Source organism: Lycium ferocissimum, chromosome 11, assembly GCF_029784015.1.
Source record: "Lycium ferocissimum isolate CSIRO_LF1 chromosome 11, AGI_CSIRO_Lferr_CH_V1, whole genome shotgun sequence".
In the NCBI taxonomy this organism is placed as follows: domain Eukaryota; kingdom Viridiplantae; phylum Streptophyta; class Magnoliopsida; order Solanales; family Solanaceae; genus Lycium; species Lycium ferocissimum.
The window spans coordinates 35,981,980-35,998,722 of record NC_081352.1 but is presented as its reverse complement, the minus strand read 5'-3'; the positions used below and the strand labels follow the sequence as shown (position 1 = coordinate 35,998,722).

The window sequence follows — 16,743 nt, the reverse complement described above, 5'->3', positions numbered from 1 at the left end:
GTATATAATTTTAATACATTTAAGTTTAGATTATAAACTAAATACTTAATCTTTTTGTTAATTTTCACCCAATTTGTAAGCAGATTAAATTGAATTTGCGCCGAAAAGTCCCTCTTTGAGGAGTAAAACCCTCTCTATCAACATCGACTTCATTCACAAGGCTCAAACTCAAGATTTATGATCATAATTGAAAAAATACTTATACATAATCTTTGGAGGTAAAATAAATAGTTAAAGCATTGTACCTCAAAATCATTAATTTTTCTTAAAGCATACAATGAGTAATAAATACGGCCACGGTATTTATGTTGGACCTACTCGGAGAAGAAAAATATTACTCATGTTGGACCTACTTCCACTGATTCACACGAGTCAAAGGGCTCGTTTGGCCACGAGCATTTTTCACTTTTTCCCGAAATTTTTTTCACTTTATTTTAAAATTAGTGTTTGGTTATGAAAATTCAAATTCAACTTGAAGTTGTATTTGAACTTTGAAAAACACCAAAAACCTTATTTTCACTATCATTACATTCAAATAACCAAATATTCTTTGCAAAAACTATAACCAAACACAACTCCAACTTCAAAATTTCAAATAAAGTGAATAATTTTTTATTTTCATGGCCAAATGTTTACTCAAATAACCAAATATTCTTTGCAGAAACTATAACCAAACACAACTCCAACTCCAACTCCAACTTCAAAATTTTTTTAAAAAAAAAGTTTAGAAAAATATTTGGTTTTGGTTGCCAAACGCCAACAAATAAATAAGTCAAAATCAAAAGAGACTACTACAATTCCTTTCCTCTTCCTTTCTCATCCATTTGCATACCCTTTCCTCGTTGGGTCATATATACATTTTTACGCGTCGGAGAGAGAGGAAAAAAAATATCAGATCGGAAATTTTAATTTTCCGATTATTATCTTCTCTCTCCGTAAGCCAATTCAATTAACGCTTAAACCCCCTGCCACGTCACCATGAATGAGAAAGCTAATGTTACTAAAGAGCTTAACGCTAAGCACAGAAAGGTATCGATATATATTCCTTCGATTTATTATTACTTAGGTTATTGTGGTTGATCTAGTTAGATTTGATTAAGTTTGACTTGGTTAGTTGTGGTGAATGAATTTTATAGGCTTTTATTAATTATTATTTGAGATTTGGGGTTTTATTTTCTAAAAATTGAACTGCTATTGCTAGTTTTATTCGTGATAATTAGAGTACTGAAATGATGATCTGGTTCAAGTGAAGCAGGTGCATGGAATTAGAATTTTGGATGTTCATTTTTTTTTCCTGATAGAAAAAAAAAAACACTTATACACACAATTGGATAAAAAAAAAAAAAAAGATGCTTTAACTCATATACTTTCTGAATAAGATTTTTCAAAGAATTATATACTTCCGATATCTTCTCTCTGCGTAAGCCAATTCAATTTCAGCTTAAACCCCTGCCAGGTCACCATGAACGAGAAAGCTAATGTTACTAAAGAGCTTAATGCTATGCATAGAATGGGGTGTGTGTGTGTGTGTGTGTGTATATATATATATATCCGATTCATTATTTGCGTTTGATCTAGTTAGATTTGATTAAGTTTGACTCTTGGTTAGTTGTGATGGATGAATTTTATATGCTTTTATTGGTTACTCATTGAGATTTGGGGTTTATTGGATACTTTTTTGTCGGTTGTTAAATTTGAACTCCTGTTGTTAGATTCATTTGTGATAGTTATAGCACTGAAATGATGATCTGGTTCAAGTGAAGCAGGTGGTTGAAATTATAATTTTGGTTGTTCATTTTTTTCCTGATAGAGAAAGAAAAAACAGACAGTTATACACACAATTGGATAAAAAAAAGGATCTTTTAACTCATATGCTTCCTGAATAAGATTGTTTCAAAGAATCTTGATAGGTTCTGAGACAGACACATGTAGATTTAGTTACTGCAGTTTCAGATATAGTCAGTTGTTCATTGTGTGATAAACTTAAAGCAAGAGCCTTTCTTTGTACTTTAGCTTTCCATTATTAATAATACTGTAATATTTTTATCTTGGTAATTTAAATCACTTCATTGTATATGACACTGAGACAGTGTCAACATTACATAAGGTTAGCACTGACTGTCAAATCTATCTGTACAAAGAGGAATCTCTTTGTTGTAGTAGATACAATCTATGTTACTCGGACTCTTCAAAAATGGACTCAAGTGCGTGTCGCATCCTCCACAAGTAGTGCATTTTTGAAGGATCCGACACGGGGTGCAGCATCCTTTTTGGAGAGTCCGAGCAACATAGGATACAATTGGACTCTCCTTTGGCTTTCCATATCTGTCTTTCCGTTCCTTCAAAAGTTCTACTGTGCCTTTATTGCCAGATAGTCTGAAAGTGTGTGTAGGTCCTGTCTTCCAAATCACCTTCTTATTAGTCTCGAACATCCCTTAGTTTTATATGATACGTCTCATAGACAGCTTTTCAGGATATACATCATTTTTTAATTGTTTTACGTAATTTGAGGACAACAACAACAACAACATACCCAGTATATTCCTACAAGTGAGATTTGTGGAGGGTAGAGTGTACGCAGACATTGTACCTACCTCGTGGAGATAGAGAGTCTAGTTCCAAAAGACCCTCGGCTCAAGTAACGCAGAACAATGCAACTCGAAAAAGAAAGTACAAGACTAAATAAATCATAGCAAAAAATAGGGAGAAAGTCTAAAAAAAAAAGAATAGGGAGGGGGTAACATAGCATATGAAGCAAAATAATGCAATAACTGAAGCACAAGAGACAACGGGTAGTAGCAAAGATTGAAGAACAAGAAACTACGAGAATAGTGCTAGTACTAACTACCCCCCGAACCTATCTGCGCAGGAGAGCGAGACAACGCTCAACTACCTTCTAACCTTTTACCCTAATCTTCGACCTTAATATCTTCCTGTCTAAGATCAGGTCCTCGGTAAGTTGAAGATGCGCCATGTCCTGTCTAATCACCTCTCTCCAATACTTCTTCGGCCTACCTCTACCTCTCCTTAAGCCCAACACGACCAACCTCTCACACCTCCTCACCGAGCATCTGAATATCTCCTCTTGACATGCCCGGACCATCTCCGTCTTTGCCTCGCTTCCCTCTTCTTTTCCACCACAGAGTCCACTCCCACCTTGTCCCAAGTATCTTCTTTCCTAATCTTATCTCTCCTAGTATGCCCACACATCCACCTCAACATCCTTATTTCCGCAACTCTCATCTTCTGGACATGATATTTCTTAAGGACATTAGGTGAAATGTGCATATTACCAGGGCACTATCGACTTATTATTCCTTTCATAGCTCATTAAATTAATTACAATATGCATATAGCTGGTATTGACAACCTAAAGTCAAAGCATTTAATCAATTGACCATTCTGCCGTCAACTTTTCCCGAGTGAAATTACTAGTTAGAAATGACTCTATCGTTGAATAAAGTTCTCCAGAGCTCTCCCCGTGAAGAGGTGGAGGAGGAAAGATAATTTCTTTTAAAGTAAGGAGCTGAATGAAACCAGCTTAAGCCAACCTCTCAATGGAAGCTTCCTCTTGCTGATTTTAGAACTCTTAATTGCCAGAGCTGTACTAGCATCCTGAGTTGTAGGCTAAGTTACTCGGACTCGGGTGCGGGTGTCCGATGCGGGTGCGGATCTAGATGTCGGATCCTTCATGATTTAAATTTTAAGGATACGGATTCAGTTATGGATATGGGTGCGGCGATTCAGCTAAGAAAATTTAAATATCTAAAAATAGAGTTATAAAACCTAAATTATGGAATATTATGTGGAAAACTTGAGGAAAAAATATTGATCAAGAGGAGAATCCCCAAAGGAGATAAAAGGAAACAGAGTGACATAGAAATTTTTAGATACAAGTTATTCTATTTTCTTCAATTTCACCTTAGCTTTAGTTTTTATTAAAGAAATCATTGAATCTGTCCAGAATTTCTACGTCGATTTTGGTCAAAGTATCCAAAATCGGTTGACCAGATCGGGTACGGATCCCACACCCACACCCATGTCGTGTCGACACGGGTGCGGCACCGAAAGTGAAGAGTCCGAGTAACATAGGTTGTAGGCATTAAGTCTGACGTAGTATCGTGCAATTATTATCAAAAAAAAAAAATGTGGTATCCGTTCTTGCTCCTCTACTCTTACTCATTTTCCTTGGAGGAAGGAAGGTCAAATTTTCTTCAATCAAAGCAAAAAACCATGATTATCCACAGGAAGACCACAAGGAAGGATGATTATTATCTATGTACTTTTTGGTTCTGTTTTGACTTTTCCCTTCACTGTTATTTACTGGTGGTTTATTTTTGATTCATATGTGCATTCACATCCAAAGTAACTCATTGCTGTGCTTGTTGGCAGATACTAGAAGGACTTCTTAAATTGCCCGAGAACAGGGAATGTGCAGATTGCAAAGCCAAGTACGTATTAGGATGTATTTGAAATGTGACAAAGTGAAGCTCAGATGTCCTTGTTTATAAATCATTGAATTGGATAGAATTGGCGTTAATTTATGGAATTCTTTGGAATCCTTGTATTGATTTTGTTTTTCTTTTGTTCTAATGCAGGGGTCCTAGATGGGCAAGCGTGAACCTGGGGATATTTATTTGCATGCAATGCTCTGGGATCCACAGAAGTCTAGGGGTGCACATCTCAAAGGTGACATATTCCTTATCATAACCAAGATGTTCCACATATACCAAAGAGTCTGATGTGGTGTGAGAACCTGCATGTTTTGCAGTTATAAGTTTTGCCACAATTGAGAAATTGCAATAGTAACTTTTTCAGGGGCACCTCTAATGGGGAACATTTCATAACTATTTATTCATGACTCTACTACTGATATTCAATCTATATCTAACTTCCTCCTTTATTGCATTGTCTTCTGATTTAGAGGGATAGTTGTTATGTACTTGGTTGGAAAGTCACTCCCATTTCCTCATCTTCTGTGTTTTATGATGAGAATCCAGGAAATTATTTCTAACATCTTAATGTTATGCACACATCTCGACTGAATGAAGTCATTAAACTATTACACCACAATCGTTGAAATGAAGAAATAGCAATGAAGATTGTCTGTGAAACTTGTTTGCTGTTTTCATCGGGGAAAAAGGTTCACTGACAACTTCTAGCAATTTATTAGGCAAAACTCCATGGTCATAATAATCCTTGTGCACTCTCTGTTGATGTGTGGTTGTGAAGTATCTGCTGACTTGGACATGTGATAAGATTTCTCTCATCATCCCTCAACCTTGGATCTCCACAACCTCCCAGTTTTTTTTTTTTTTTTAGAAAAAAAAAAAGTTGTATTATAATGGCTCATTGTAGTTTGAGTCTACTTTTGTACATCTAGGGAGTAGCCTGTCATTTTTAGTTGAGCTCATGAGGTTCTTGTTTCTATAGAAGATTGGATGTCTTTTATAGAACACTATATTTCTTGTAGGCTCTCTTACTTTTTGTTATGCCGCTTGTATACGGGATATAATCCCACATCTTTTACATATTAAATAAAAATATTTACATAATAGAAGAATGACTCATTGTACTCCGAGCAATTGTTGTTGTTCAATTTTTTGTTGTATTCTCTGATGTCTCTGAAATTGCAGGTCAGATCAGCTACTCTAGACACATGGCTTCCTGAGCAAGTTGCATTTATTCATTGTAAGATTTATGTTTTCTATAATTATCACAGTTTCGATTTTGATCTGATAGAGAAATTGTTTTATAACCCTTCCTTTTCTCTTTTGGGTTGATATAGCAATGGGAAATGAGAGGTCAAATAGTTATTGGGAAGCAGAGCTGCCTCCAAATTATGATAGAGTTGGTATTGAAAATTTCATCCGAGCAAAGTATGTGCTTACGAAGTCTCCTAACAAACTACCTTTGTACAGTCTTCTTCCACTCTATCTAGTATTTGACGCTGATCCAAGGCATTTCCTTTTTTTTATTAAGATATGAAGAGAAGAGGTGGGTCCCTAAGGATGGGATACAAAAACCACCTTCCAGGGTTCAAGAAGAGAGGGCTTCGGTGCAATGGCAACAAAACAGTGATAGAAGTGGACGTGGACATGCAACTAGCTCAGGAGGGGCATATGACGAGAGGAGAAATATTCAAGCCCCAAACATGAAGCAAGATGTACCTGCTACTAGAGTCAGTATACCACTGCCTCCTAAAGGGCCAGAGCATGTACGTTAAGCTTATTCATCAAACTGGTTTTCTCCACATTTCTTTCCCTTCCAGGTGTAATATTATTGTTTCAATGTTCTAACTTGGATGAAATCTTCTTCATTTGCTGGTTATCTACACGACTTGCCTATGTATGTGAGATGATTGGGCCATTAGCCCTTGGGTTTTTGTGCAGTATAAGTTTACTTGGTGTTGAAAATTAATTCTTCACTCAGATTGTTGAATTAAGCAGCTGTTGCTCGTACTGTTTTTGAGCTATTACATACTTGCATCTTAATTTTTACGTACGTGGTGTATTCATGTCCCCCTGTTGGTCCTTGTGTATAACTGTTCCTAACTGCTGTTAGTTTCTGTTTCTTCCGAGTTAGTTAGGATACTTTCTGAATTAGAATAGATTCTTATAGTTTTGACTACTTGCAGGTAACTTCAGGTCAGGCTGTTAACCAGACAAGTCAGAGAGCAGAGCCAGTTACAGTTACTGAATCTGCAAAGCAGGTTGCAGAAGCTACCAATCCTCCTAAAGTTGATTATGCTACTGATCTTTTTGACATGCTTTCTATGGATTCTTCAACTGACAATGGCTCAGAAGCAGCTTCTACGGATGATAACTCTTGGGCAGGTTTCCAGTGTATGTCAAGTCACGGTCAATTTTTAACATTTAGAGGGTGTAATTTTATTTTTTCATTAGGATGGCCCATAGTGCTTTACTACTTTTTGGAAGAGAGGGCACACAGGTAGTTTGAGAATCAACAACTACATCTCAGTCACAAAAAAGTTGGAATCGGCAGTATGAATCCTCAGCTCACCTCATGTCATCATATACCAAATAAATTTAAATGTGAAAAACAAGTTAAATATATAAAATAAGAATATAATATTAAAAGTTTATATTTTTATTGGCATATAAATCTATGACTAGGTAATACTCCGAGTCGAGAATAAACAACTTGTAATTTTTCTTGGGATTTGAATTGAAGTTATCATATTACCTCTTGTAGCTCATTTCTCTTATAAAGAAAGTTGTGCCTTTGCAGCTGCTCAAGAAGTAACAAAAGCAGAAAAAACTGAGGTTACAAAATCTGATGATCAGAAGTCTCAATCTGCTGCTGCTTCTGGAATTGAAGATTTATTCAAGGATTTACCATCAATTGTGCCTTCTGCCTCGTCGGAGAAGCCGCAGGTGCAGAAAGATGCTAAAAATGATATAATGAGCCTTTTTGACAAGGTACAATACTACTACAAGAATTTGGATTTTTTGGTCATGTCTATCTTTCCTCTTTTATCTAAAATTGATGTTGGCCGTTTACAGTCCAATATGGTGTCACCTTTCGCTATGCATCAACAACAGCTGGCTATGCTGGCACAACAACAGTCTTTACTAATGGCTGCGGCTGCTGCCGGTGGTGCTGTAAAACTTCCTGTTAATGCACAACAAAGCTCTAATGCTACCAATATGGTAAATCAAAATTGGCCAAATTTAGGCTATCAGTTCCCAGGAGTGATGATGCCAGCAGCTAGTAAGACTGAGCTGGAGAAATATATGCAGGTAGAACACGAGTATTAATTATCAAAGAAAAAAGAAAAAAAAACACATGGATATTGGATTTTGCATTGAAGTTGTATTTAAGTCTCTCTGCTCAAAGCTGTTTATTTTGCTTCTAAACTAGGTAGGTAATATGGGACCGACACATGTAGTTGGGAACTCTGTGCCAGTTTCAACATCCAGGTATTGACCTCTGATCCATTATTGGTTAAATATAGAACTTCAATTGCTGAATTGTTCTTAGAGGGCGTATTGTTGGACCATAAATTCAATAACTTGATGCAATGCATATATCCTGCCAATTATTTGCCATTTAGATCTCTTAAATCATGTCCCATTACCACACAATTTAGTGTATCCGTCAGCTGCTTCTTCCATTTCATTTTAAGTATCTCTCCTTTTACTCCTCTGATTAATAGTGGGTTGTGGACAGACCCCAGTGAACAGTATCATTTGATCCATTGATGTATTGCGACACTAATTGATATACTTAATTTTTTTCTTCAAGAGGAAAAATTAACATATAACTCTTAAAGTTTTCAATATTTTCCTTGATCCGTTCCTAGTAGGTTGGAGTATAAAATAGAAGACTCTTGCAATAAAAAGTAAAACAGATTAAGTGATGATCAAGTGGAAGAGGGCAACCCCATAGTCCATAGATTAGAACCTTGTTGCAAAATTGACCCTTTTCCTTTCGGCAAAGCTCCGTTGTCTGGACACCAAAGCATTCTATCCACTTAGATGGCCATGGGGAGAGTGGCAGGACTTCTTCCTTTGCTCTTTCCTGCTTAGTGAATTTTAGATTCCATTGGCAGTTCATGTCCTTTGCTACTTCTATTCCAGTATTAGGCGATGTGGAACAAGATAAGGAAGTTACAGATGTCCTATACTTCATGCATCTAATTGATTATTCTCTCCTTTGTATAACACTTCCCTTCAGAGATACAGGGGTAATAAGATGACTTTAGAGAAGCATGCCACTTTGCTCGAATTGCTATTTTTGTCATATTCCCTGTTTCTTTCCTAATCTAATGCTTAGTATTGGATGAAGCAATTCTGCGTCTACAAAAGTTTTTTTTTTGGGTCAAACACCGTGTGCTTTAGCACTGTATTTCTTCATTTTGCGGTTCCTAATTTGAAGAATATTAGTGGTATGCATACTGTACGCACTATTCGTTGTTGATTTTTACAGTCTTGGGAGATACAGTTTCGCCTGGTAGATAATCATAACTTTTGATGGACACACTTATTTCAAAAAATATCTTTTGCTATTTATACAATTACGAAAGCTATTTCGTTAAGAGGATAAAACAGGATGATTGCAACTAAACAACCCCCCAAAATAAAAATAAAAAAACCTAAAACAGAAGAACAAAGTAGGATGCATGGGGGTTGGTGCAGTTCTAAAATACCTTAACTTTTTATTTGAGTGCAAGTGACTGACTTCTTACCTGCTAACTTCATGATCAGACTGTTTGCCTTTATTATGTAGCTCTATTGTTTAAAAAGGAAAGACAGAAAAGAAGAATTGTGGGTAATGATTTCATTATAAAGGACATCGATTGAATTCTATTTAGGGAGACAAGTCTTTTTGTTATTTTAACTTATTCTACCAGTAGAAAAATATATTGACCTTAGTCACATGTGGTTGACAAGGTTGCATCATTTTGGCGCACAGTTCTTTTTCCATTTTTACAGAAACCAGAGTAATTTTGATTTCTAAATCTGAATGTTTGGACTTGACTTGTTTCAGGATTTTCATAGCTTTATCTCCAAAGATATATGAACAATTTTAGAAGCTATGTCTATATTGGATTAGCAATTGCTTGTATTAGCTTGTATACTTTATTTACATCATTTGATAGCTGAATTTGCATTGATGAACTCAGTTGCCAATCATCTTTTATCGTGTGATTTAGTTTAATACCGGTGTCGGGTAAGGAACCAGTTGACACATTTTAATAGTTGTGCCATTTATTTGTTATCCCGGAGGAACAAATTTTGGGTGCTTTTATAATTTTTCATCTTTCATCTTAGGATTGACACTGATAGTTGAGCTTTTATTTTGCAGCTTCTACTCGATGGGACAGAATACATCCAGCAACGGTATTGTGCCTCGGGGACCGGGCAAGCAGGCTGCTACCCCAATTTCATCAAGCTCTACACAGTCGACAAAAGAATTTGACTTTTCATCTTTGACGCAGGGGATGTTCACAAAACGCTGAAAAACCAACGAGGAAGCATACTAGTTATTAGTACACATTGTTTTTCCACAGGAAATTAGCTTTTGTTGTTCTACTCCTGTTTTTGGAGATTGTAAACTATTTGTAGAGGAGCAATATTGAGTTTTCTTCAGGTGATGGCTTGATTTGTATTTTTGTATCTGAAAAAATAAGCTCTCAAGATTGGATGGAATTCGATCAGTTTCCTCCCTTGCCCCTCGTATTCATGCTTGTTATGTTGATGTTCCCTTAAGTCTCCCTTAATCTAAAGAAATGCAATTTCGTGTTTTAGCCTCCTTGCATTTCCATATTTAGTTCCATTTTTGAGGTTTGATTAATATTATACTATCGTATTCTATTTTTATCTGCCCACTTGACTCCATTACAGTGGTGGCTCTAGAGCAGACGCAACGATTTTGAATGAAGCGTTGCATCTAATTTGAACCTTATATGTGTGAAAATATATTGAAAATAGGTGTATCTCAAGTGAACTCACTGATTTTAAACTCTGAATCCGTCACTGTTATTATCATATCTGTGCTTGCACTTATTATCATGGAACAAAAGAAGATGTGACTAGTGAAACTCTTAACGCATAGCATAAATAGTCGAGATCCCCGTTATCCAGTCTTCTTAATAATACAACCGAAAATGCTTGTGCTAGATTTGTTTTTTGTCTTCTTTTTAGTGCTCAAATTGTTCATTCAATCATTATTTAGCCCGCTATCTCCGATTTTTTTTTTATTATTTTTTAATTATTATTTTTATGTCAGCATAAAATCCTGAACATACTATGTACTTATATTAAGGACCGTAAAGGTTAATGAATTTTTAAGGCGTTTAATTATCCAATATTCTGAAACCGATTAGGCAACATAATGCACCTCAAGTTCATCTACAATTCCTTCGTTACTTTTCTAAAATTACAAAATTCATGAGATCCAACTGGTCAAAAGATTCTCAGCCAAAAAATTTCACGAAGTGTATATAAATAATATTTCAAACCAAATTACATAGAAGCAGTATATAAATAATATCAAGAGATGTCACGGCCCTTATTTGAAACGTTGATCCCTTCCACTGCTATCAAGAACGACCAATTGATCAATAACAATAAACGTTGATCCCTTATTTAATGTAGAGATTCTCCTTTTTGGCTGATGAGTGGAGAAATAAGTCAAAAACTCCTTTTGTAGCCGCTTGTGCAAAATGCAGCTCCCCGTCTAAACTCTCTGCCATTCACAAATATAGGAGATCTCAAACTTCTATATCTTTTGCTACTCTTTCTCTTTTCTGCTTTTTGTTCCTTCCCTTTCTCTCGTTTTGCATTTTCAGTTTCTGAGCTTTACGACTTTCTGCTTTCTCCTCAAAGCCATCATCCATCATCTTCATTGATGCGACACGCTTCGCCTTGTAAACCTTCAAATGGAAAAAATATTCATGTGAAGCTAAAAGAATTTCAATCACCTTTCAGATTGGAGGGGGACATTCACAGGAATCTAAAACTGGTCCGACAGAATTCATTTTACGGAAAATGACTTATTTTCTGCAAATATTTTCCTGAAAAATGTTTTCAGGTGTTTGGTTGAAGAGTGGAGAACATTTTCTTAACGGAAATATCAATTAAATTATTAATAATATAAGCAAACGGGATATTGGTCTGATGAAACTTTTGAATATTAACGATTGACAATATTGTCTAAGTGTTGGCTAAGGCAATGATTCACCTAAGAGTTATCTAAGACAATGACTTTCACCTGAAGTGAGAGAAGTCATTTTCCCAGAAATATCAAAATATAAGAAATAACTAGACTTCTGAAAAATATTTTCTGCCATACCAAACGCACCCTTTAAGCCTGCGGGTACTCATTGCATCAAGATATTCGCAATTCGGGTATTCAAAAATATTTTCTGCCATACGAAACACACCCTTTAAGCCTGTTGGATATTGCATAAAAGTACTCAATACAGGTAATTTTAAGGTATTGGCAAGTGATGATAAATCCTTTCCGCAAATAAACTTAATTAAAATTGACCAGACATTTCAAAAAAAGGGGGGGATAAGAAGGGGGCTGTCTTACATTTGTGATATCTTCAAGCACTTCATTCTCTTTACATTCAAATTTCTCCAATTGCTTCCCAAGCACGGCTTCTATTTCATGAATGAGATCCACATCATTCTGCAACAAATAATCTTTAAACTAAGCAAAGTTGAAGAAAGGAAATTAACAAGCTTTAAGTCCTAGAAGTTCCTGATCAGTCCTAAGACAAAGAAAAACATACATAAAAATGCAGCAAACATCACCTATTGTCATACCCCTTTTCCACGATATGAGTAAGTAAGCTTGAGAAAAATAAAAGGAAAGTGGAACGACTCCAGTCAGAGAAAGCAGCACTAATACTGAATCACACTATTAGTAACACATCCTTTACTGAAGGTCTGTCACTTCAATTTCTTCATTTAATGCAACCAATATGGGATTCGTCCTCTCAAACAAGATATTGAGAGGCCAGGGGAATTTGCATAGATTTCACAGAAGAATAAGTCCTCAGAAGCTCATAGCCTCATAGGAGAGCCAAAGCATGCAAAGAGCTAAAAGACAATGATGAAGGCTATTGGAAATATGATGAAAACAGGAAGCTCGCAGACACTCTAAAATGGAGGAGCAGTTTATTCATCTGGAGGATGTTCATGGCAAGCCCAGGCAACAACATAAAAAAATGCGAAGAAGAGAATAAAAGGCTGGTATTGGCTTTAGATGGTGCTAATTCAAATAAGATGGATCAAGAGCAACGATTCATTCTCTCAAACAAGAAATTGGATCTAGTATCGCGCTCTAACCAAGTCCCCCATAGTAAACCCCTCTCTCACATGTAGGTGCAGCAAAAAGATTCCTTGAAGAACCCACATACATTTACATTATCAAGAAGAAGAAAAAACCATATACCTCTGACTTTTTGGGGGATATTCCTTGACGTTTTTTTTTTTAAAGAACTTCGCCACAAAGCTTCATTGCTTGTCATATTTTAAATTTGACGATAAGGTATTGCTCTTGATATACATAATGCAACAATCAAGGCAGGTAATTGGTGTGCAATTTCATGAACCATGGACCAAGTAAATGCCTTCTCCAATGGAACTTTTACCAGTCAAATAAACAGGCAGGACAGAAATCCCTTGTAGGTATAAAACAAACAGAGTATGAGATAAAAACGTTGTAGAAGGATACAAGCTCCAAGTCTGAGTAACTTTGGAGTAGAAAGGAGTTATGGATTAAAGAATAGTCAAAAGGGTTATGATCGCTTGTCTTCCTATCATTCAGGTGTTGGAAGAAATGGAACTTCCAAGATAAGAATTGTTTAACCAATGATAAAGAGTAGGATAAGGATGGATTTCTTACACCTAGTGCTTAAATTGCAAACTTAAAACAAATCTGCAGACTTCTCACCTGAGTAACAAAGCTGACAGCAAGTCCACCTCGTCCAGCTCTTGCAGTACGTCCAACACGATGAACATAATCCTGTGGATACCTGCAGCAAACAATCGCTACATTTACCACACTAAAATCTTTTTAATTAACTTGTAATGGAACATCCAATCATATTCACACCTTGGAATGTCATAATTTATCACCAGATCAACCGTTGGAATGTCTAAACCACGACTGGCAACATCAGTAGCGACCAATATTGGGACCTGCCCAGATTTGAATTTATGAAGTGCAGAAAGCCTCAGTGACTGGGACTTGTATGAATGCAATGCGGCAGCATTGATTTCGAGTTCTTCCAACAACAATCCCAAAAGCTGACAGCTCCTAGTCAAAGTAGTAAAACATAACTGTAAATGTCATCACAGGGTACTCCTTTTTTTAGGATTAATAAGGTAAGCACCATTGGTTACTCTAACCTCTACAGATCATGATACTTGTTGAAAACAACTTTACATGCCTTGTGTTGCACATACTCACTTATTGGAATTAATGGTATAAGAGAATCTTCCAGATTAGTGAATAGATGCTAGAAATGTGATAAAATCTTTTTTGTTTCATCTACAGTTTGGTGTAACAGTTGGTCTTGGTAGATCAGAGTAGTTGAGTGTCACACTGATCAGGATGCTATTAGTGAAAGGTTTACTGGATTTTTCATTTACTAAGAAATTTAAACTATTAGATAATTGAGAGGGTAGATAATTTACTTTTCCGATACGCCTCCTTATGTGTGACCAAATTCATTTTTCATGAGAACCTTATAATTATAATTAGCAACAAGAATCAAACACAAGAGTCTATTGTATGGAAAACATCTTTCTATATCCGCCGTAGTTTAAACTATTGCATGACTACAGAATAGAAATTTAATTAGTAAAATGATTCTATAGGGTTTCAGAAAGGATTTTACCTGCAGGTGGAAACAAAAATGATTGCAGAGCGAACGCCTATATCTTTGATCTTGGATAAAATGTATTGCAGATAGACATCCTTCACATTTTTGGGAATAAAAATGTACTGCTGCTTGAGTGATTCTACAGTCTTGAACCCCTCATATGCCTCATAGAAATATGCCTTGTTTGCGGAAAGCTCAAGTAGCGTCTGTAGGTTGCTAGTCATTGTTGCAGAAAATAGAAGAGTTTGTCGATTCTTCGGCAAGCACTGAAAGATTGCTCTTAACTCCTCTTCAAACCCTACGTCTAGAACTCTATCTGCTTCATCCAAGACAAGGAACTGAAAGGCAACATACAGATAAGAGTTCACAATTGGAGAGGATCCATTCTGTGCATTTTCAAATATTAGACAAAATGTATAGTACAGGAGCCAAGTAGGAACATGGGACTACAAGTAAATAAAGGAATGAACTTTCACCCTTCAGGACAAGATCCCAGTCATAAAAACAGAAAAAAAAGGTATATGCCTGCTTAGGCAAATAATTGTTGCTCTGCTGGTCTCCATGGAAAATGAAGTGTGTCTAAAACTTCATTTGTTAAAAAACTGTCGGTCCTGGCGCTTATGGAATAAGATACATAGATCTCAGAGGGATCATAGATGATCATTACACAAATTCGGAACATATTTTTTTTACAAAATCTCCCTTGGTGCTATTTGCCTGTTCATTTTCAAAAAGTCTTAGTTTTACCAACCTTTTGGATGAATCAAGGCACAAAAAATGTTGGCCTGTGACGCTCTACCGGTACTTTTGTGTACCCACATATCATAATAAATTCGGACATCACTTATCAAAGATAAAAGAAGCTCCTTTTCAATTAGTTTTGACAAAAACCAGTAATGTGACAGTGCACTAATCTATCCAAATCTTCCAACATTCATTCTTATATGGAATCTCCTTAAAAATGTAAACTCTGGACCTTGTCATTAGTTCTTCAGCTGCAATTTTTTGTTTCCTCTCAAAAAAAGTTTATCTAACTACAATAACGGAATTCTAAGAAATCGTCAATTGGCCTCACATTACAGTATCTCAAAGCTGAGTTTACCAGAAATAAATTACTTTTTTTTAATTCCAACTTTCAACATGGCATGTTTAAGACCACAAGATTATAGGACATTTTGGTACATTCTACATATCTTTAGTTTAAGACCAAAAAATTCAAAAGTCATTCTTTACTTTCTTAAACGACGTGTCAAGTCAAAACCAGACAAACAAATTACCGGAAAACAATTACATGAGAACTGCACGGTGGTGCTTTACCTTAGTTCTTTTGAAGACAGGGGGAATATCAGGATTCTGTTCAATAAGAACCTTAATCCTTCCAGGAGTTGCTATTACCACATATGGTCTTTGCATCAGAGTCTTGGTCTGGGTTATCATATCCATTCCTCCCACCACCACAGCACACCTCAAATTCAAGCAAGAACCCAACGCCCGAAACTGCTCAGCAAGCTGGAAAGCAAGCTCCCTAGTAGGCGTTACCACCAAACACGAAACCCCATAGGGATCTTCAGCTAAACGATGCAGTATCGGCAATGCAAATGCCGCTGTTTTTCCGCTACCTGTCTGAGCTAAACCCAACACATCCTGCCCCGAGAGGATTCTAGGGATGCAGTGGTGCTGTACTGGAGTGGGCTTTTTCATGCCCAGTTCGTTACATGTCTGGACGGCCCATTCGGCGAGGCCTAAGTCAGAGAAGGTGATATGACTAGGTGTGGGACTAGAGTTGGTCTCCTTGTCAAATTGCTTGGGGTTTTCGGCGATGGAGGTTGGAGCTGGGACGGGTTTTTTGGTGGTGGGTTTGGATTTACGGGAGAATAAAGGGAAGTTTTGATCCACTAGGACTTCTTCTTCGTATTCCATTGTATACAGAGCAGCTCAATTAGAAACTGTTTATTGGGTTTTGAAGAGCAATATTTAATAAACCCTAAACTGAGAAGAGTGAAGTGAATATAGGAATGTTGTGAAGAGAAAAGACTTTATAAAGCGTAATGTTGGAACGAATTTTCAAGCTGCTCGCAGCTCCCAAAGTTACCCGCTTGTAATGTTGACAGTTGAAACGAAGCTTTTAGTTTTTCAGTGTTATAAAATAGACTTGACTTGGAGACTTGGGATCCAAAAGCCCAAAATAGGTCCGTTTGGTTGGGTAAAGTTCACAAATGCCCTTATGACTCCATAAGGTGGTCTTGATTTAGGGCATAGGTCGTGTTGTTTAATAAATCTGGTCAATTGACCACATGTGATGCCTCATAGGTTTGAGTTAAAAACTTATGCTTGATGGGCAACAGAGGAAAGCTTTTGTTACCCATAAGGCATAAGTT

General features: G+C 36.5%; 2 protein-coding genes across 2 annotated transcripts; one reads left to right on the top strand and one right to left on the bottom strand.

Annotated features, from left to right (window-relative positions):
* The first annotated feature begins 785 nt into the window (after positions 1-785).
* LOC132036299 (ADP-ribosylation factor GTPase-activating protein AGD5-like) lies at positions 786-10,273 on the top strand. The gene is made up of 11 exons (XM_059426607.1): positions 786-1,029; positions 4,393-4,451; positions 4,599-4,689; positions 5,637-5,691; positions 5,789-5,879; positions 5,983-6,217; positions 6,638-6,845; positions 7,252-7,442; positions 7,527-7,763; positions 7,885-7,943; positions 9,832-10,273. Exons 1-11 carry the CDS (start codon positions 979-981, stop codon positions 9,983-9,985), a joined length of 1,431 nt encoding a protein of 476 aa, XP_059282590.1. The 5' UTR covers positions 786-978; the 3' UTR covers positions 9,986-10,273.
* A 599-nt stretch (positions 10,274-10,872) lies between these two features.
* LOC132036298 (DEAD-box ATP-dependent RNA helicase 36) lies at positions 10,873-16,551 on the bottom strand. The gene is made up of 6 exons (XM_059426606.1): positions 15,683-16,551; positions 14,381-14,703; positions 13,594-13,797; positions 13,432-13,513; positions 12,064-12,162; positions 10,873-11,401 (listed from the first exon to the last, which is right to left on the bottom strand). Exons 1-6 carry the CDS (start codon positions 16,283-16,285, stop codon positions 11,240-11,242), a joined length of 1,473 nt encoding a protein of 490 aa, XP_059282589.1. The 5' UTR covers positions 16,286-16,551; the 3' UTR covers positions 10,873-11,239.
* Between the last annotated feature and the right edge of the window lie 192 nt (positions 16,552-16,743).

What these genes read in the sequence shown, in the direction of transcription:
- LOC132036299 (XM_059426607.1), top strand. Translation starts at nt 979, where the DNA reads ATGAATGAGAAAGCTAATGTTACTAAAGAGCTTAACGCTAAGCACAGA. An exon ending in CTCCTAAAGGGCCAGAGCAT is followed by an intron (nt 6,218 to 6,637) that starts GTACGTTAAGCT and finishes GACTACTTGCAG; the next exon opens with GTAACTTCAGGTCAGGCTGT. An exon ending in CTCTTGGGCAGGTTTCCAGT is followed by an intron (nt 6,846 to 7,251) that starts GTATGTCAAGTC and finishes GTGCCTTTGCAG; the next exon opens with CTGCTCAAGAAGTAACAAAA.
- LOC132036298 (XM_059426606.1), bottom strand. Translation starts at nt 16,285, where the DNA reads ATGGAATACGAAGAAGAAGTCCTAGTGGATCAAAACTTCCCTTTATTC. An exon ending in CTGTCTTCAAAAGAACTAAG is followed by an intron (nt 14,704 to 15,682) that starts GTAAAGCACCAC and finishes GTTGCCTTTCAG; the next exon opens with TTCCTTGTCTTGGATGAAGC. An exon ending in ATTTTTGTTTCCACCTGCAG is followed by an intron (nt 13,798 to 14,380) that starts GTAAAATCCTTT and finishes TACTTTGACTAG; the next exon opens with GAGCTGTCAGCTTTTGGGAT.